General features: G+C 38.2%; 1 protein-coding gene across 1 annotated transcript in view; it reads left to right on the top strand.

The window, feature by feature from the left end:
- The window catches only part of LOC306876267 (pre-mRNA-splicing factor CWC22 homolog), a 40321-nt gene extending 23772 nt beyond the window's left edge, over window positions 1-16549 (top strand). Inside the window, exons 16-21 of the mRNA XM_079427294.1 lie at window positions 10119-10196; window positions 10941-11093; window positions 11273-11400; window positions 11482-11583; window positions 11662-11867; window positions 15652-16549. Coding sequence (XP_079283420.1) covers window positions 10119-10196; window positions 10941-11093; window positions 11273-11400; window positions 11482-11583; window positions 11662-11867; window positions 15652-16229 — 1245 coding nt within the window. The 3' untranslated portion in view covers window positions 16230-16549. The remainder of the gene's footprint in view (window positions 1-10118; window positions 10197-10940; window positions 11094-11272; window positions 11401-11481; window positions 11584-11661; window positions 11868-15651) is intronic.
- The last annotated feature ends 4413 nt before the right edge of the window (window positions 16550-20962 follow it).

The raw sequence follows: 20962 nt of genomic DNA, 5'->3' as shown, positions 1-20962 counted from the left end.
CAGTTTGTGGCACTGCTGAGGTGGTATGCAAGCCCAGGTTGCTTTGATAGCGGCCTTCAGGTCATCTGCATTGTTGGGTCTGGTGTCTCTCATCTTCCTCTTGACAATACCCCATAGATTCTCTATACCTCAGGTCAGGCGAGTTTGCTGGCCAATCAAGCACAGTAACACCATGGTCATTGAACCAGCTTTTGGTACCTTTGGCAGTGTGGGCAGGTGCCAAGTCCTGCTGGAAAATGAAATCAGCATCTCCATAAAGCTTGTCAGCAGAAGGAAGCATGAAAGTGCTCTAAAATCTCCTGGTGGATGGCTGCGTTGACTGTGGACTTCAGAAAACACAGTGGACCAACACCTGCAGATGACATGGCAGCCCAAATCATCACTGACTGTGGAAACTTCACACTGGACTTCAAGCAACATGGATTCTGTGCCTCTCCACTCTTCCTCCAGACTCTGGGACCTTGATTTCCAAATGAAATGCAAAATTTACTTTCATCTGTAAAGAGGACTTTGGACCACAGAGCAACAGTCCAGTTATTTTTCTCCACAGCCCAGGTAAGACGCTTCTGATGTTGTCTCTGGTTCAGAAGTGGCTTGGTAGCCCTTTTCCTGAAGACGTCTGAGCGTTGTGACTCTTGATGCACTGACTCCAGCTTCAGTCCACTCCTTGTGAAGCTCTCACAAGTGTTTGAATCAGCTTTGCTTGACAGTATTCTCAAGCTTGCAGTCATCCCTGTTGCTTGTGCACCTTTTCCTACCCAAATTCTTCCTTCCAGTCAACTTTGCATTTAATATGCTTTGATACAGCACTCTGTGAACAGCCACACCTTTCAGTAATGACCCTCTTTGGCTTACCTTCTTTGTGGAGGGCGTCAATGTTCCTCTTCTGGATCATTGCCAAGTCAGCAGTCTTCTCCATTATTGTTGTTTCAAAGAACAAGAGATACCCGGAATTTATACTGTAGGGATGGTCATTAACTGAAACTCAAATGTAAATATGCTAATATTTTGAGATACTGATTTTTGACTTTCATGAGCTGCAAGTTCTAATCATCAAAATTAAAACAAAAAAACTTACGAAATGTTTTACTTTACATGCAATGAATCTAAAATATATGAAAGTTTAACTTTTTTAAATAACTTACAAGAAAAAATGAACTTTTTCACGACATTCTAATTTATTGAGATGCACCTGTATATCAAATGTCATCGAATAGCTGATATAAATATTGGGATAGATGTTGTTTTTAGCTATATCGCCCAGTCCTGCTCTGAACACATTGGTTTTCTTGGCTCTCAGCCTGTTAATCAGTCCGTTTGACCTTTTAAGAGCGATGTGGATGATAACTGGATTCAATCCCCTGGGTCTCCTCTGCATTCTTATTCCAAACATGGACTTGTTTAGCTTGTGCCATACAGATAAATCTGTATGTTTTCCCCGGAGCATATATGTAATGTCAACAAAATGCAGGGCAGGGATCATCATGTTTTTAACCCTTTTGAAATGACTTCCGCTAAGGCAAACTGTACCAAATAAGATGGAATTGTAAAAATGTCCTGAAATAGAATAGAGCCCCCTCACCCTCACCAGCGCATCTGCTGCTTTTGGCCATTTGAGAAAAGAGCCAGTGAGGTGCACAGGATGGAAACATTGTATTTCCAGGCCTGAGGGAGATTGTGTAACAGGGGTAGCATCCTACAAATGTCTTCTTTATCGCGTCGCTCCAGCCCTCTGCACAGGCTCAGGAGCGGGAACAGGTCAGGAGGGGGAGAGACATCTACTCACTCCCTAGCATACAATCATATGAGTGAGTGAAGTGACATACTGCCAAGAATGGTGACCCATACTCGGAATTCGTGCTCTGCATTTAACGTATTAATTAATAACGTAGACAGTATATTTTTTATATTTGTTTAATGGTATCTTTTTTTTATTTTTATGACTGAAGGCCAGTATCACTGATACCAATACTACTGATGTCTCTATGAAATAGTTTTTTTCCCATAGTATTTTATCATTGGCTGTAGCCATTCAACATTACCGCATAATTGAGAGCTCTCAATTTTAGTAACGTTTCTGCACTCGTTTGACTCGCGCCTGCCGCTGAAGTGAAGTTGGAGCACACGTCTGAAACATTTCCCGTTTGATGCGCTCGTAAACGTGTTAAACTCAAAAAAGATAATCGCCTGCGTTAATGCGCTAATTTTGACAGCACTAATATTACAATATTTTATATTTACAATTTACTAAAAATCCTAAATGCTTAATATGTGTTTTTACATCTATTAAAATCAAGTGGTGTATCTATTAATATTATTTCATGGCTGTGAGCTAACATGAACCAACAACGAACTGTTTTTTACTTACTAAAATTAACAAAGCTAAATATTAAATACTGTAACAAATGTTTTACTCATTGTTAGTTCATTTTAGTTAATGTGTTAATTGTTGGTAAATAGGACCTTGTTGTCTGTTTAATTCCATTTATACTATATAATTCCTGGCTATTTGGTTATATTTTATTATATTTTTATTTATTTAAGGCTGTTTTCCGTACATTGTTGAGAAGCGTTAAGCAAATTGACAAGACCGCTTTATTGAGCTGATAATGCAGCATATAAGTGATTTAAATCTTGAAATAAATACATGTGTAAATGATTACCTCATTGCAAAGAAGTGCTCCTGTTTGCCAGTTTGTTAGCAGTGGGATGTATGCAGATCTGTCTCTGAAGCCAGAACTGGCAGAACATGGCTCACGTCCAGACCTACCACAGCCGTCTGCGTCATCAGATACACACACACACACACCTGAGCCTGCCTCAAACCGCCAGTGTCTGTGTAACATGATGATACACGTTGACTACTCTGGTTTCCTTAACATCACTGTTTGATAAATAAGTTATTATTGGAACTAGACATCTGATTCTGTTTCTTTCACACATATGGGTTCACGTCCTTGGAACCCACTGCGTTTTGTCCCTCCTGAGTTGTCGCTCCAGAATAAACCGTCCTTGAGTGTTTAATGATGGCTGTTTCTGCCCAGTGATCTGGCTTTGCTCCTAAATTGCAGGGTTTCCACAGTCATGGAGAACCTGAAAATATAAGAAAATATATATTATTTATTCATTCATTCATTTTTATGAATTTCATTAGTCTAAAAGTGTGGGAACCCTGTAAAACATCCAATTTGCCATAGCTGTATATAGCTTTCATAGCTGTAATTTCAAGTTGAATATTTATGGTGAGGTTTGTCATTAATACGATAAGGAACTTTTCTATTTTAGGAAAATCCCTCTGGATGAGGTCATTCACTTTCACGTGTTTTAAAGATGTCTATAAAAAGGTGGAATGTAGCTTTAAATTCCGTACAGCTGCTGCTGATTGGCAGGTGTCTCTGTTAGGGTGGAGCTTGTTTATAGTCTGCAAGAAGTCCACCACGTTTGGTTTCCAGTTTGAGCACAAGATGTTGACAAGAGCTTTACAGAGCTGAATAGCTACTGAACTCCCATCATTCAGAAGGTTCCACGTGTCCATTGCCCCTTATGTGTTTAACTGTTTTAAGACCCGTTCACACCAAGCACGATAGCGTTATTAGCGTCCACCCCAGCGAACGATATCGTCTGTTTATTCTAAGTGCATGTGCGTCTGCCGCTTTAAATTCTCGAGCACATTATAGCAGGATGGATTCTGATTGGCTGTCAGTGTTTTTATCGTTCATCAGCTGGAAAAAAATCGTTCTGGAAGTGATTCCAACGATATCGTTCATTCGTGCCTTTATCGTTATAGTTGTGGTGTGGACGCTGCTATTCTTTAATACGGAGAACAATTTTTAGGACTATATCGTTATCGTGCTTGGTGTGAACGGGCCTTTGTTCTATTTTAATATGTAATTTACCCCTGTGATTACTCTAGTCTTCAGTGTCACATGATCCTTCACAAATCATTCTAATGGCGCTTTTCCACTGCGTGGTACAACATGGATCAGTACGGCTTGGTTTGTGTTTCCACTGCAGTTTAGTACCGCTTTAGAGTGGGCGGGATTATTTACATGTGGTTATAGTTGCGACGCCTCTACTGCCGTGACTCCTGAAAAGCGTTTTAATTCCACGTTGCTCCATCAAGCTCTCACTGGATCCGCTCCTTGGCTATGAACGAGAGGAAGATCTGTACTTCCTCAACAGACAACGAAACTGTTGTTAAAAAAAGGTGCGCTCATTCAAAACAGTTGCACTCGATCCTTCGCTGGCTGTGCTGATTTAAATCTAGCGGGTCTGTTGTGTCTCATGTTGCAAGTTCGCAGGTACTGAAAAAAGTACCAGGTACTGTACCCAGTGGAAAACCCCCCAAAAGTGAACCGTACCGTGCCGTTACCATACAGTGGAAAAGCGCCATAATTTTCTGAATTGGTGCTGAATACAAAATTCAAAAGAACAGAATTTATTTGAAATAAAAATTGTAACATTGTAAAGTCTTCACTGTCACTCTTGATTAATGTAATGAATCCTTGCTGTTTAAATGTAATAATACAAAAATAAACAGTATTTCAACAGTAGGTCAGGCCCTAACTTCTAGAAAAAACATGGATTGTGAAAACTAGGAAGCCTCATTTTCATTCATGTCACATTAAATATTCTGTCTGCACTGAGGTCCATGAAGATGATTCACTCTTATTCAGCCTTCAGTTTAAAGAGATCATTTCATACTTCACCCTCAGAAAAGTAAAGGCCAAACCTTGGTATATAAATGGTTTATAAATGGTTTAACATACTGTGTTGATGTTTACATTGAAATGTCGAGACTCGAGAGCAGACATTATTTCCATGTCACCACATCAAAGTTTCCCCTTCAGAGGAGGATTATATGTTTATAGTTCACACTTTTGACAAGGTTCGAGTGAAAATTAGGGCAACGACAATTGATGCTGAGCAGCCACTGTCTGGCAGTGAAGTTGATGGCGCGATTTATTACTCTTGTGAGCAATAAACACATCAGAAGTGCGGAGTGAATCATGGGACTTCACAGATGGCCTGTTCATTATTCAGACACATTTCTGCCTTTGCCAGCCTCAGCCACATGGAGTACAAACGTATGGATTGAGTGCATCAGACTGAATCACAACTACATTCAGTTAGCAGAGAGATAATTCAGTTGAAAATACTCCCTTAAAAAAGATTGACCACCTCAATTTCAACTAGCTGCACAACTGGTGAAGGACTAGTTACATGCGAGCATATCTTGTAATGCAACCCTAATATCTTATTGGTGCTCATACTTTTGGTTATGGATTTGAACAAACACCTTAAGGAGTTACACTACTGTTCAACACTCCTAAAATTAAAGGTTCCAAAGATGGGTTCTTGCAGTGATACCATTAGGTGGTTTCACACCGGAGGAACGTTTTTATAGTCCCTAGAGCTATTGGCGGAAGTTCCCCCTTTTTGGCGTTTGGATATGCTCGTGTTCGCACCGCAGGAACTAGGAGCGTATTTCATGGTTGCCAGTTTTTTATAGCTAAACCTGCCCAATTGCTACTCAAAACTAGTCCAAGTGCTTTTCAGGGAGATCCCCTGGAAAGAAAATCGCGTAAAATACATGTTTTTTTGTCGGGGTTCCCCTGACAAAAGTAGCATTCCAGGGGCTAAATATCAAGTTACTGAGGTCGCTTTAACCCGCAGACATGAAAAACATCCCACGGCAACGGTGTTAAAGTAGCCCAGTTCTGCGGGAAAACCACTGACATATTTAGTTCTAGGAAGTCCATTTGGGGGAACTAATTTAGCTTCTACTTCAGAGTAGGGCTTAAAAAATGACGTAGTGTACGCTAATTGGCCAAACGCATACTAAAAACCTACCTGGCATTTTTAAAAAGCCTTGTAAAAATATTTACTCCATGAACATGGAAAACGGCGATAACTGCAGTTACATGTTGTCTGCAGCATTGTTTCTTTCTCAGCCTTGATGATAACACTGTAAGTTGTCATAGATTTAGTCAGATTTTCATGCTCTTTCAATCGGGTAAACTGTTTCTTTTGCGTAAAATAACATCTCTGCTATCATGAAAACCATGACACACAACAAAAACTGCTCTGAACACAGCGTCCTCTTCTGCGAGTGCAACCAGAAAAACGACCCAAGGGTGAAATTGGTTCTCTAGGAATGACCCTGTTGGCTAGTTCCTAGAACTCAGTACCTAGAACTATGTGGTGCGAAAGCGCCTATGGAAAGACAATTTTGAAGAATGTTGATAACAGTTGCTGGTAGCCATTGACTTCCATAGTATGTGGAAAAAATACTGTAGAAGTCAATGGCTATATCGGCAACTGTTTGGTTAACAACATTCTTTAAAATATCTTCTTTTGTAGTCAGAAGAAAAAAAATCATACTGGTTTGGAACAACACAAGGGTCTATATATGTTGACAAATGTCAAATGTTTGGGTGAACTATCCCTTATATTATCCGTAATATTTTGATGCATTTTTCAAGAAATTTCAAAATATGAAGTTTAAATGGTGAATTGTGTTGTAGTTATTTAGAGTTGTTCAAATCCTTAAGCCTCAGTATGATTCCAAAACCAGTGAAATTTCTAAAATTTTATACCACACCAAATGCTAACAATGAATATTTTTGTAATTAATAGTTATTACTATTAATGCAGTTGGATACCATTCATTTTTTTTATTGTTGAATCGACATGCTACCGGTGTGCCTCCTGTGCTTTTTACATCTTTATAAAATCGCATGAAATATTTATTCAACATGTGCGGAGTATATTTCACACCCAATACGGGGGTAATGGAAAATACATTTTTCCTGCACAGTCCTCTTCACCTGAGCTTTCACTCCTTGGAGTTATTGATTGAATCCTCCAGCTTCTTCTTGACCGGGCAGATCTTCAGCCTGACTTTTTCTGCCCGTCCCACAGGTAGATGCATAAGACTCAGGCTGCACTCATCCACGCAAAAAGAAAAAGGTTATGTTTTTGAGCCCTGTGCACCTAGGGAATGCTGTTGCGCATCTGACAGAGTTCACTCAATGTCCCATGCGTGCCAGTGATTCAGTCGAGCTGGTTTGTTTGTGAGGTTTCAGCTTCTAATTTTTTGATACTGGGGTTTTAGCAAAATAAATGAGAAGTTTTTCTCTGTTTTTTTTTTTTTGCTCTCAATATAGAGGTTTTATTGTATTGTGGTCGGATATACTGGAGGTAAGTGGTTATTGATTGTCTGGGTTTCCGTGCTTGTGCTTTTTGTTCAATTTGACAGCGCTGCCAATTTCTTTTCAGAGGAAATGAAATAGGCTGACATGGTTTTGAAGTTTTTTAAATGGTTAAAGCCCTTCATTTCATTTGTTTCTTTTTGTTCTTTGTGCTGCTGCTTTAATAAAAGCTAATGGCATTTCGTCATTTCTTTTCCATCAGTCTTTGCAGAGCAGATGGCCGGTCATCTGTGGCAACAGTCTTGCTGTGCACGATTACAGATTTCACATCACGGATGCTCTCCTGCGCTCTCTTCATATCTCTCTTCAAAAATTACTATTCTGTCCTGAGGGAAACGTTTCTATCAGCTTCATGTCAATCACAATCCGTCCATCATTCTGTGGTTTCTCTAGATATAATGTATCCAAGCAGTCAAAACAGAGGGGAGAGGGGTGAGATGTTGCACTTACAGTGAGGGCATGCAGGTGCGAAAAAGGAAGTGCTAAAATGGCTGTTTTGAGCATGTAATCCCTCTAGTTTGCTGTGTTGGTAGGATCAACACAAAGGGTCACTGTGGGATTCTGGCCTTTTGGGCCGAAGAGATTTGCTCCCTTGACAGAATCTCTAAAGCTCCACTATGGTTTCTTTGCTTGAGGCAATGGGGATGATGCTAATGAGCGAATCAGAGAGTGATTCTCCAATGCCAAAATGTGGGTTTGTGCTCTTGCTTGGTCTGTTGCACAGTAATGCTGCCGGTGTTATTAGAGCAGTTTTAATTAGCAGGGATTTCCCTGTTCATACATGAGGAACAGGTATTCGCAGAGTCAGAGAACCGTAGTTGGGTTTCTTCTGGAACTGACAGCTGTATTGCTCATTTCTGAGATGTGTTGGTCTCAGAAATTAAGAAAGGCAAAATAAAAATGGTCAGTGTTTACTCACCTTTGTTTCATTCCAAATAGCTACTATTCAAAGTTTAGGCTCAATACTTTTCTTTCTTTTTAAAAAAAAAATTAATAATTTTATTCAGCAAGGATGAATTAAATTGATCAAATGTGACAGCAAAGACGTTTGCATCATGGTTAAATATTACACAGCATAACTGTTTTCAAAATTATGATGATAAATGTTTCTTGAGCATGATTTTTTTTTCTGAATATCATACAACACTTCAAAATATATTTAAACAGTAATTTTACAGTAAATATTAAATGGTAATAAAATTTCACAATATTACTGTAATTACTTAAATTACCCTAGGCTTTTGAAAGGTGTATATATAATGTAGTTTAAAAAAATTCAAATATGCAGGATATCCACAACACAAATACAAAAATGACATGAAATTAAAAAATAATAATTTATTTATTAAGTATAGTAAGTATAGTTTAGTTCTATTAACATATTGACATATTGCTTGAGGCTGATTATAATTATAATTAGACTTTATTTGGAGTATAACGTGGACAATGCACATTTCTTAATATTAAGCCTAAAATGTGCTTTAATGTCACTATTGATGAGGATTGTATGCTCTGAATAATATTGGTCATTAAATACTAAATATTAAAGTGCATTAAATTAAAGTGCATTAAGTGCAAAATTAGTTGTTCCAATTTAGCAGACTTTAAGTATACCAGTTTAGTATAATAAAATTACAATTGCAGGGCATTTTTATTAAGCACATAAATATGTAAAGGTATTTGTAGTATACTTAGCATGAAATAAATGTTTTTCAAATACATTTTAGTATATTTGTTTTTCACTAGGGACATGCAACATGAAAATAGATAAAGTTTTCTGAAATCTTAATCATAATTTGCCAAAAATCACCCTTTCCATCCTTTCCTCTAATGATATCGCTCAAAGGAGAGAAAAGGTTTCTTCTCAGTAATCAAGCACAGTCTGTAGGCGACCTCCCTGAAATATATATACAGGGTGTTAATATGAGAGACTGGTGCCGTAGGGCTGAACCAACTCCGTCTCAAACTGTCCTGTGATCAGAACACCTTACCGTCACACCTGGCACATGTGGCTCGCTGCCTGCAGGCACCTGTTAGAAGAGTCAGAACCGATCTCATCTCATCAGGGCTCAATACTCAGCCGTACCTCGAGTGCTCAATACTTCATCTGCCTGGACACTGCTTTTTAATGTCCTTCTGTTGAAAGTGTTTTAGACCTCCTTAAGTTTTCAGCTTCAATTCTAATTTGGTGCCAGACTGCAGCCTGTCGGGGTTTATTTGTAAGTTGATCACAAGCATGCCATTCTTCCTCATAATCCTGAGCTCCCTGATGAATATATGTGGGGCTGAAATCAATAGGCTTATGGAGTGTTATAAGGCATAAGTAGAGAAGTGTGGCAGCTCTTGTATCTGTACAGCAGGATGAGATGTTACACCTACAGCGAAGGGCAGCACAGACCTCAGAAGCTCAGCTGAGCCGCAGGTGTGCAGTGGGAAGAGTTAAATGGCTGTTAGCAGCGGCTAATCCTTGCTGTTTCCTGTGAGGGGAGGGAAGGGCATCTGTAGGCAGGATCACACCAAGGCCAGGCATGAGGAAAGGTTTGATAAGGGATTTCAAACTTTTCACCTGCACAGAATTATTGAACAGAATATTACCTATATCCAGTGCACTTGAGGAAAGAGTCTTGAGAGTTCACCAGAACAGTTTTTAGATCATCTTATCTAATGCGTTCAGGTTTAATTTGTTAAATTGATCTTGAGGCTGTCTGTCGCTCTGTCTGTCTCAGAGTCCTAGGCTCCTTGGTGAAGATACGAGGTTATGAGATCAATAGGCATTAGTGGAGAAGTGCTGGGAATGGATGATCAGCCCCACACCTTTCCTTGATGTTTCTTTTAAAGTGCCGTGCCCTGATGCTCAGTCTGTGTTTGAGATGTTTTTTCATGTGCATCTGTTTCTCTCCACAGAAAGAGCTGTGCAACATGATCCTGGACTGTTGTGCCCAGCAAAGAACATATGAAAAGTTCTTTGGTCTTCTAGCTGGGGTGAGCATGTCTTTCACTTTTTAAATCGCTTTGCTTTATTAAAACTTTTTTTTAATGTAATTTTGTAGTTGTATGTTAGTTTTTAAGATGTATATTGATATATATATATATATATATATATATAATATTATATTATATTATATATATATATATATATATATATATATATATATATATATATATATATATATATATATATATATATATATATATATATATATATATATATATATATATATATATATATATATATATATATATAATTTTTTAATGTGTGTATATATAAAAGTATATATGTAATATATAATTTAATATATATAAATTTTTTATTTATTGTTTATTATTATTTATATATTTTTTGTATTTGTTTAGTTTGCATATTAATTTCATAAAATAAACGGTTTTTGTCTTATTTTTATTTTTTATATTTTATTTTATGTTTGTTATTTTTATTAATTATTGTTCATTTTATTTATTTTATATATATATAATGTAATTATAATGTAATGTTATCATACGATTATTTATTTACTTTTGTTTAAAAGTTTTAGTTTTTTAATTCATGGTTTATACAATTATTTGATTGAAGTGTTTATTTATAGATTCTAACATGACACAAGGCAACATTATTTTCTCTCTAGATTTATGAATATTTAAAGTGACATACACCTCATCTGCACTAATGGTGCAAGCTCACAACAGTTGTGTTTGTTTCTTCATCTGATGCTTTCATCTTTTATGTAGAGGTTTTGCCTGCTGAAGAAAGAATATATGGAGAGTTTTGAAGCCATCTTCCAGGAACAGTATGAAACCATCCACCGGCTTGAAACCAACAAATTGCGTAACGTTGCTCGAATGTTTGCTCATCTCCTCTACACAGACTCCATTCCATGGAGTGTGAGTAACTTTTATTACGTTCTTTACGTTCACCACATCAGGATTTAGACATGGCTAATAAACCAATGCATCCCACAAGCTGTAATTACGGTTTAGACAACAACACATCAATATGGCCAGACAGATTATTGGTTTCCTGATGTAGTAAAAGTTTTTTTTGTTTTTTCTCTCTCTCTCAGGTGCTTGAATGCGTTAAAATGAGTGAAGACACAACGACGTCCTCCAGTCGAATTTTTGTGAAGATTTTGTTCCAGGAACTTTGTGCTTATATGGGTTTGCCAAAACTGAATGAGAGACTGAAGGACATGTAAGTGTTTTCCTTTGTGTTTCATTGAATACATTTAATCGATAATTAATTAATGGACCATATCGTTTGTTTATTCCTCAGGACTCTTCAGTCTTTCTTCGAGGGTCTTTTCCCACGTGACAACCCGAGGAACACGAGATTTGCCATTAATTTCTTCACATCAATTGGCCTTGGAGGACTTACGTACGTACCTGTGAAATCTCTCTTTTTGAGTCTGCTCCAATTATTGAGAACAAATACTTATTGAACTTTTTCTTTCAGGGATGAGTTGAGAGAACATCTGAAGAATGCTCCTAAGATGATCATGACCCAGAATCAGGAAGTGGAGTCATCTGATTCTTCCTCCTCTTCCTCTTCTTCTTCAGACTCCTCATCTTCAGATTCCTCATCTGACAGTGACAGCAGTGCCAGTGACTCGGATTCGTCCAGTGACTCAGACTCCTCCTCCAGCAGTGACAGCTCCTCAGGTATCAAAACCGTCTGAATTATCAGTTTATTATCTGTTATGATTGGCTAACCGACTTTATTTGGAGTACTATAATAATTTACGGAACTGGAATCAGATCCATAATAGATTAAACTAGTTAAAAGTTCCTTATAATTAAGGCCGCATGATGTTGGAAGAAATTGGCATTTTGATATTTTGTATTTCTGTCATATTGTGATATGAAAAGAATACAGGACTTTTCTGTGAATTTGGAAAGAATGAATCGTTCTTAAATTATTTGGGTGATTTTGTTAAGGAGCATGTCTGCATAGAAAAAAATGTTTTGCTTTGTAACCTTTTTTTTTGAGTGTGAACTATCCTTTTAGGGTTGAACTATTGGAGAAAGTTGAAATGTTGGTATTGACACTTGGGGATTCATTTTTATAAGAACCAGCCCAAACCTCTTTCGATTAACCATAAAGGGAATAATTAATATATAGTAAAAAACTATATTAATTTAACTTTACAGTGCACTGTAAAATGATAATACTAACATTTACTTAATTTCTTCAACCATCAAGCGTTTATATGCTTTGAAACGCAGCACCGTGTTCATTTGCAGCTCATGATACGATGTTTCAGCTGCAATGAAACCAGCAGTGCATATATTGGATTAAATTACATCCTTCACTATCACACTAAGCAATCTGGTGATATGGATTTTATTTTGTTATATCATGCAACCCTACTTTATTCCCAACTTGAAAATTACTTTAATCTGCTCATCATTTTGTTGTCAGAACCCAAATTAAATGTCCCATTTTTATGGTTTAGATTGAATGGAAAGATTTGGATTGTTGATGTTACTTTGTGTCTGCGTTGTACACTAAACTGATGTATTGAACAAGAGCAGAGACAATCCTGTTTTCCATCATAACTTTAAAACCTCATTAAGTGTGAAAGAAAGTGTGGCCACTGGCCTGGGGCCTAATTATTCATGCCGTTCGTGTCTGGACTTGACGTGAGATCTGTTTTGTGTTTGTTTTTCTTCCTTAATTATTCTGCTTGTTATGGGGTATGTTCCCCCTCCCTTCCTGAGCTCTGATGACCGGTCACTCATCAGCCTGCACTTCAGGACAGAGTGTCCACTTTGTTGATCCCATCACACAAATTCTCCAGTTTCAGCTATTTAGGATCGCTGCAATAATGGAAAAATGCTGTAAAACTAATTTTTAAAGTTTCCAGGCCTAGAAGCATTTTTTTTTTTTTACTACATTTTAAAATATTTGTTTTTATAAGTACAGTCTATATAACACGAGTCATGGATTGATTGATCAATATTGCAAAACCTTGATTTGTTTAATAAATGGAAATTCCAGGGCAGAAATATCTTCATCCCAGCCAGAAATTGCTCATAAATAGCTGGTTTTGAATTACGGTGTGATGACGAACACTGTTATAAACACTCCCCCTCCCAATCTGTATGCAAATAGACACTTTTTGTGGTTTCAGCACAGTGTAAAAAGTGATTATAATTAGATTTGAGAACAGGCAGATTCTGACAGGAGTCTGTGAGCTGCAGCCATTCACGTGCAGTAATTTGTTCTCGAGGCTGTTAATGAAGTTACATTTTTAGAAAAGATGTGATGTCAGGCCTCTCTCATCTCCTCTGCCACCATTTAATGATTGTTAATTGATGTTTAATGCTGGTTTTCAAGGAAGACGTACTTCCCATTCTCTAACAGTTCCCTCAAACGAGTGCATGTGCAAAAATATGTAACGCTGCTCATTTGTTTCTAGGTATAAACAAGTTAGGGGTTTGATCCTACTAGGTTTAATGAAATAGGCCAGATTGAGTGCTATAGGTTCATCAAAGCTCTCACACCGCTCGTCGCAAAAATGACTCCTATGAGTTGATCGGTTAAAAACACAGCATTCTTAAATTATCAAATAATTTCATGACTCACTCACTGAGAGTTGTAACTGTACTTAAAGTCAATATAAAATGGAAATTCACCCATGTTACTGATCTTACTGTGAACAATTTATCCTTGCTACTTTTTATTGGATCTTTTTTCGACCTGTAAATTTGAATCAAAGTTTGAGTTTTTAAACTCTGTCAAACAATAGACTTCTCTCTGTTGACATACACCATGCTTGTCCAATCAATTCGTCCATAAAAACCTTTCTTACAATCTGCTGCAAGTTCGCATTCAGATCAGCTTCTATTCGATCCAAAACATCACAATATGTAAGAAAAGATGAGTTGCTACTTCCGATACATAGTAACAGTGCATAATCGCAAAAGTGGAATCAGATATAAAAGAAAAGATCTGTCACTCTTCAAGATATATCCTAATTTTAAGGTCAGTGAATAATCACAAAAGTGGAGTCGGAAATGGTAGAATACAGAAAATCTGTCACTATTTGTTGCATAGCAAATTAAAGGCTGGTGTATAAATGTAAAGTTGGAATCACATATGGAAGAATATGTGAGAAAAGATCTGTTTGTTATTGTTACATCATAACTTTAAGGCCAGTACGTAATCGCAAAAGTGGAATCAGACATGGAAAATATGGAGGAAAAAATCTGTCGCTTGCATCGCGACTTTAAGCGACCGTTCACTAGGACTTCAACGATTAGTCGACAATAAAAAAAATTGTCGAGTAGTCGTTTGATCTCATATGATCCTAAGATCATATGAGCCTGCAATACTGCAATTTGACCAGTTGTAGTTCAGCCCTCCTGGATGCAATTCTAGAGAAGACACACACAGCGCTGAGTGGCGTTTGGGTGAATGTAAATATATATTGCGCGCTTTCCTCTCGGTAACGAAGTAAACACAACAAAAACTGACAGCAGTGTGAAAGCAGCAGTTAAAAATGAATCTCATTACAACGATGTGGATGTTTGCATGAGCTCTGCTTTTCAGTAATGTAACTGTAATTATATATGCCGTCAAATAAACCAATTGACCGTTCTCAAAGCTTGATTGACAGGCGATCTGACCAATAATAACGCCGAATCTGCCATCTTGCCCAACAAACAAATCAGACAGGAGTGTAGATTAACTTCGGTGGACTTAAACTTGAAAAATTCTGTGTATTGACGTCTTTCCGTGGTTGAATTAAAATACATTCTGATGTTCATTTTTCTTTATTTCATGCTTTAAGTAAATACGAAAAGACGATCGGTTCACCTGTGCTGCTTGGACTATTAAGACAATACAGTGATCTGTCACAACACATTAAAGAGCCACAAAACAGTATTTATTGATTGAATTCCTTAAAAAATTACAATTTGAAAGCTGAGACCTTGTTTCATACCTAAAGTAACTTGCTCTGTCTTGTCTGTCGGTGTGTTGTCAGTTTCCTCTTTGCTCCGTGATGTATTTTTTACTACGTGAGAATATGTATAGCGTGAGAGCGGCATGGCTTGTCGGACATAGCAACAGTAACTAAGGACTTGCAACTTGCTGCTATAAACAAAAGCTGGCAACGCTTGCCCCGCCTCCAGGGTCTTCTGATTGGTCCATTGCTTTGGAACAGACATTGAGTACTGCTGCATGTAAAAGTTGAAATTCATTTAATTTGACACAGCTTCTTAAGAATGTGGCACTCATGTGCAAGACACTGAAAAAGACGCAAATACGAGCGTGTATAGTGCGTTTACATAGAAAAACAATAGAAAAATCGTGCATTAGAATGGAAGAATTAGTTCTGTGTGAATGGCTTCTAAGGTATAATTGCAAAAGTGCAACCAGAATTCCAGATTTATGTTTGGTTCCTCTGAATACTTACGAAATTCTTCTTTCCGTTCACAGGCTCCGACTCAAGGCATAAGAAGGCCTTGGGCAAGAAAAAGGACAAGAACAAGGAAAAGAAGAGGTCCAGCAAGGCAGCAAACCAGCGATCTCCTCTGGAGGAGCGGTCCAGCAAGAGACATGAGAACCGACGGCAAGATGGCAGCAATGAGGACGGTCGCGGATCCGACAAGCACCACAAAGATTCTCGCCACCGGGGACACGAGGACAAGTCGCCCCCTGCTCAACAGCGAGGAGAACCTGAGCGTGGGAGAGGACATAAAGAGCAGCAGCACCACAGGCACGCTCCGGACCACGAGGACCGACAGCCAGATTCACGCAGGCACAAGGACGACGGCAAAAGCTCCCGAGCGGACAGGGACAAAGATAGACGCAGAAGCAGAGAGAAGGAGCCTCTGCGGCGGAGCCGGGACAGGTCAAAGTCACGAGAGAGGAGCCGCAAAGAGATCGACTCCAGGGACTCGAACAAGAACGGCTTGGAGAGGGCGGACAAAGAGAACAGGCATTCTGACAGATACAAAGAGTCCAGGAGGAAAGGCGAGAGGAGCAGGGATAGCTCACCGAGGAGACACAGATAGCCATCTGAAGGAAGACGGAATAAGATCATGATATCGTACCAGTTTTGAGCCCTTTCTCGTTCACTGTGGCTTTCACCCTTGTGCTTTTGCTTAGCCTCTGTGTTGTTATACAGTCAAACATAATGATTTTTTTGAGCAGTCGTTGAAAGGACTCATGTGGAACTGATGCTGTGTAAGGTGTTCCTGAACAATATTAGCGGTTAAATGAGGCTGTCGGGGACATTTTGTATTTTATGTATCCTTGCCCAATAGTATTTTTGCTGTTGTTTTGTAAGTAATTGGGAAAAGCAAGATTAAAGCTGACATTTGCTATAAATTTAAAAGGTTCACTGTGATTATTAAAGCCGCAGTTGATTTAAACTAGTTAGGAAAATATTAAAGATATATTATGACGATTTTGCTAGCAATATAAAATATATAAACGTCTGTTCAAAAGTTTGGGGTGAGTAAGATTTTTTTATTTTTTTTACGTTTTTGGAGTCACCAAGGCTAAATTTATTTGCTCAAAAATACAGTGAAAACAGTAATATTGTGATAATATTACAACTTCAAATAACTGTCTTCTATTTTAGTATATTTAAAAGTGTAATTTATTCCTGATGAGTCATTACTCCAGTCTTCATGTCACATGATCCTTCAGAAATTATTCTAAAATCCTGATTAAGAAAATTTCTTATCAATGTTGAAAGGAGTTGTGCCGCTTAATATTTTTGATAATCAGCTTTTTGATATTAAATTAATATCAGTGCATCCCTAAGCAAATATGAATGAATGAATGAATGAATGATGCATTTATATAGCGCTTTATTGTGTATTGCTGTACACCCAAAGCGCTTTACAATCATCTGGGGGGGTCTCTCCTCAACCACCACCAGTGTGCAGCATCCACTTGGATGATGCGACGGCAGCCACAGGACAACGGCGCCAGTGCGCTCACCACACACCAGCTACAGGTGGAGAGGAGAGAGAGTCATAGAGCCAATCAAGTGTATGGGGATTATTAGGAGGCATGATAGAGGCCAGTGGAGGGAATTTGGCCAGGACACCGGGGTTACACCCCTACTCTTTACGAGAAGTGCCATGGGATTTTTAATGACCACAGAGAGTCAAGACCTCGGTTTAACGTCTCATCCGAAAGACGGTGCTTTTTGACAGTATAGTGTCCCCGTCACTATACCGGGGCATTAGGACCCACACAGACCACAGGGTGAGCACCCCCTGCTGGCCTCACTAACACCTCTTCCAACAGCAACCTTGTTTTCACCGGAGGTCTCCCATCCAGGTACTGACCAGGCTCAACCCTGCTTAGCTTCAGTGGGCAACCAGTCTTGGGCTGCAGGGTGATATGGCTGTGGCTCACAATACCAAATATGGTATTTCCAAGGTTGATTCTTTTGTCAGTTTCAAAAGGATTCAATTTGCAGATTCACTTGGAAATGTTTATAGAAATAAAATATTGCTTTTAAAAGAAAAATATCATATTTATATCTTGGTACCCGTTTAATGAGGGTTATCAATATATGCATACGTTTCAGTATTTCACCCACCCCTAACTTTTCTGATTTCCATTTTACAGTTAATATTACAAATGAAAAACAAGGGGTTTATGTCTCAATAGCTTTTCTATCTCAGTTTGTAGCTCATGTCAGTGTTAGAGCTTAATCAAGTAACATTTCTGTGGTACACAATCTGTTCGGTGTTGCGTCTAGTGTAATGCACCACATGCGAATTCTGTCACATCTCATTTCAGATGCACTGAAATTTCATCGCAGTGTTTCAAAGAGCAAGGGCATTGGACATGAAGCTACTTTGCTTTCGCTGTTTTCTGCCGTGCTGCCTTATAGGATTCACATCTGCCGTGACCTTCAGGGGTAGCCTAGACTGCATAAGTGAAGCCCGATATAGAAACAGCCCTTTTCTTTGTAGCCGATGTTAATGGGATGCAGGACAAGCCCACTGGGATTGTAAAGCAGTGAAACTCATATGAATTAAAGGTCATCAATTGAGAGCTGCCAGTCAATTCAGAGAGGAAGGATCCCAGGTTTGCTGTATGATATACAAAAAACGTATTCAGGTCACTTTTACTTTTCTCCATATATGATCCATAAATATAGTGAATTTATACAATATCATTTTTGTATATATATATATATATACATACACTATATTGCCAAAAGTATTGGGTCACCCCCTTCTAATGAACAGGTTTGACTACTTCAGTAATTTCTATGAGTACAAACCTTAACGTTTAAGCATATAGTGATATTCTATGGAATTATGTGCTTCTAATTTTATAGCAACAGTTTGGACAGGACCCTTTATATATGCTACTGTGCTTGTTTCTGCACTTAAATGTCTTGTTTATCATCAGTTTCGGCCCGAGGCAGGCTCACAGTATCAGTGTACAAGAACTTGATTCTCTCTACAAGAGAAGCGGAGGAGAGCTCTGGAGGGAAAAGCTTGCCCGTTTCATTATCAGTGGAACAAGAGATAGACCTGTTATTTCCAACTCCTTCGACACCACACTGTCAGAATCACTCCTGGAAAAGCACATTCTCCATCACCAGCATCTCTGCAGGAATTTTGCACTTTGGTATCACAAGACATTTTTGTAAGCAGACCCCTTCCATTCACAGCTAACTGCCAATTTGCACGCCTGACTCAAGATTCACTTTGCTCCACATGGTCTTTATTCCAGAACGTTTGGTTTTTGTGCATATATGCATCTGATCTCTTTCTGTTGGTGTCCGTAAAGTCAGCATTTATTCATTAATGCATTAGTGTGGTATTTATAGGCTGTGAAATGAGGTAAGATAGTTGAGTACATTCAGAGATGTGGGAATAGCAGCTTTCATCAGACCTGTCTCAATCCTGAGACTCATGAGATTCATGCATCCTTGTCTATTAAAGGAATAGTTAACTCAAAAACTTAAAATATGCTGACAATTTAGTCACCCTCTAAGATGTACAGTAGATGTGTTTGTTGCTTTTTTGGAGCAACAGATTTGGAGAAATCATCTCACTTGTTGGATCCTCTGCAGTGAATGGGTGCCGTCAGAATGAGAGTCCAAACAGCTGATAAAAACATCACAATAATCCACATGACTCCAGTCCATCTGTCCAGATGCTTTTTAACTTCAAACCACTGCTTCTGGCTAATACGTGATTCCTCTCTATCTATAATATTGTTTTCTCAAGTAAAAGTCATCATGTCTGAATCAGGAGAAGAATATGCACAGATCAAGCACAAGCAAAAACAGTCCAAGAGAGTTCTAAACAAATATGTCGGCTAAAAGTTAAAACCTCTTGATGGATTTGTTTCTTACAAACATGCAACTTGTGACTGGTGGACTGGAGTGGTATGGATTAGTTGTGGATTATTGTGATGTTTTCATCAGCTGTTAGGACTCTCATTCTGACGGCACCCATTCACTGCAGAGGATCCGAGCAATGTCGAATTTCTCCAAATCTGCTGAAAAAACAAATCTCATCTACATATTGGATGGCCTGAGAGTGAGTAAATTGTCAGCAATTTTTCATGTTTGGGTGAACTTTTTCTTTAATGTCTGTGCATGCATGTTTTTATTTAAGATTATTAATGGAAAAATGAATTTACACCTACCACTCTCATCTACCTCCTGCTGCTACAGACATCCCGCTGACATCCCGTGTGTCTCATACTCATGCTGTCAGTGTGAGAGGGGGCAGTACTGTGAATGCCTGGAAATAAAATCTCTCTATGAATGGAAGCTCTGCCCAACGTCACCACAGGAAGTGAATAAACGGGTGGAGTTCAGTGTGGGTGCTTCTAAAATAGAATTTTTGTAGATCACTATTACTGTAGCGTGCAATTAGGGGTCTATACGTTCTGGCAGACCGTCTCGCCACAGCAGACATCTTAAACATCATTCAAACCTTGTTTACTGAAGTCCAACTTGACTCACGCTGCCCCCGCTTAAAGAATGAGAGCCATTGGTTTTATTAGGGAATTCTTGGGTTGCAGAAGTTCAAAGATGGTTCCTCTATCCAGATTTTTCCATCCGGTAAACTAGAGCAAAATTTTGATAAATTCTTATTTTAAAACTGAAACTTCATATATAATGCATGCCCAGGATCATTGTTTAAATGGACAATTGTTTGTAGATGGGCCCATGATAACATTCCCAGTTGTCCTTCCATGGAGAGAGAGAGAGAGAGAGATTAGTTCACAAAAAGGGTAGTGTATTTATTTATTTATTTTTAATTGTATAATATAAGTTATAAGTTATTTTCTTTGATCACTTTAACTTACATTTTGTTTAATCTTGTTAGAACGGTATAAAATATTTAAGGCATAATATACAGTATTCCCCAATATAAAGTTTTGTTTGTTTTTATTTAGCTTGCACACTTTAAATGCATTATTGGTCTGATAGAGTATTTAAATTTACTTTAAAAATCACAAGGCCAGTATAGAATGGCCAAAACTAAAACGTTTTACATTTTCTAGTGTTTTTTTTATTTTTATTTTTTTATTTCCCTTGAGACACAAACATGATAAACCAACAATATTTGCTCAACAAAGACTTCATTACAAGAAGTGAAAACTTAATTCCAGGGTTCTTTTTTTATTTATTTATTGGCATATAATTGCAAAATGATTACTCCCCCTTGGGAGAATGAGAGGAAGGCAGATAGTGAAAGTGGGGCATACAGTATGTGCTCTCTCAGGTATCGGGATGAGCATGCGTGAT

This window comes from Barbus barbus, assembly GCF_936440315.1.
Source record: "Barbus barbus genome assembly, chromosome: 10".
Taxonomy (NCBI): domain Eukaryota; kingdom Metazoa; phylum Chordata; class Actinopteri; order Cypriniformes; family Cyprinidae; genus Barbus; species Barbus barbus.
The sequence above is the reverse complement of the archived record's forward strand: the minus strand, read 5'-3'. Positions and strand labels throughout refer to the sequence as shown.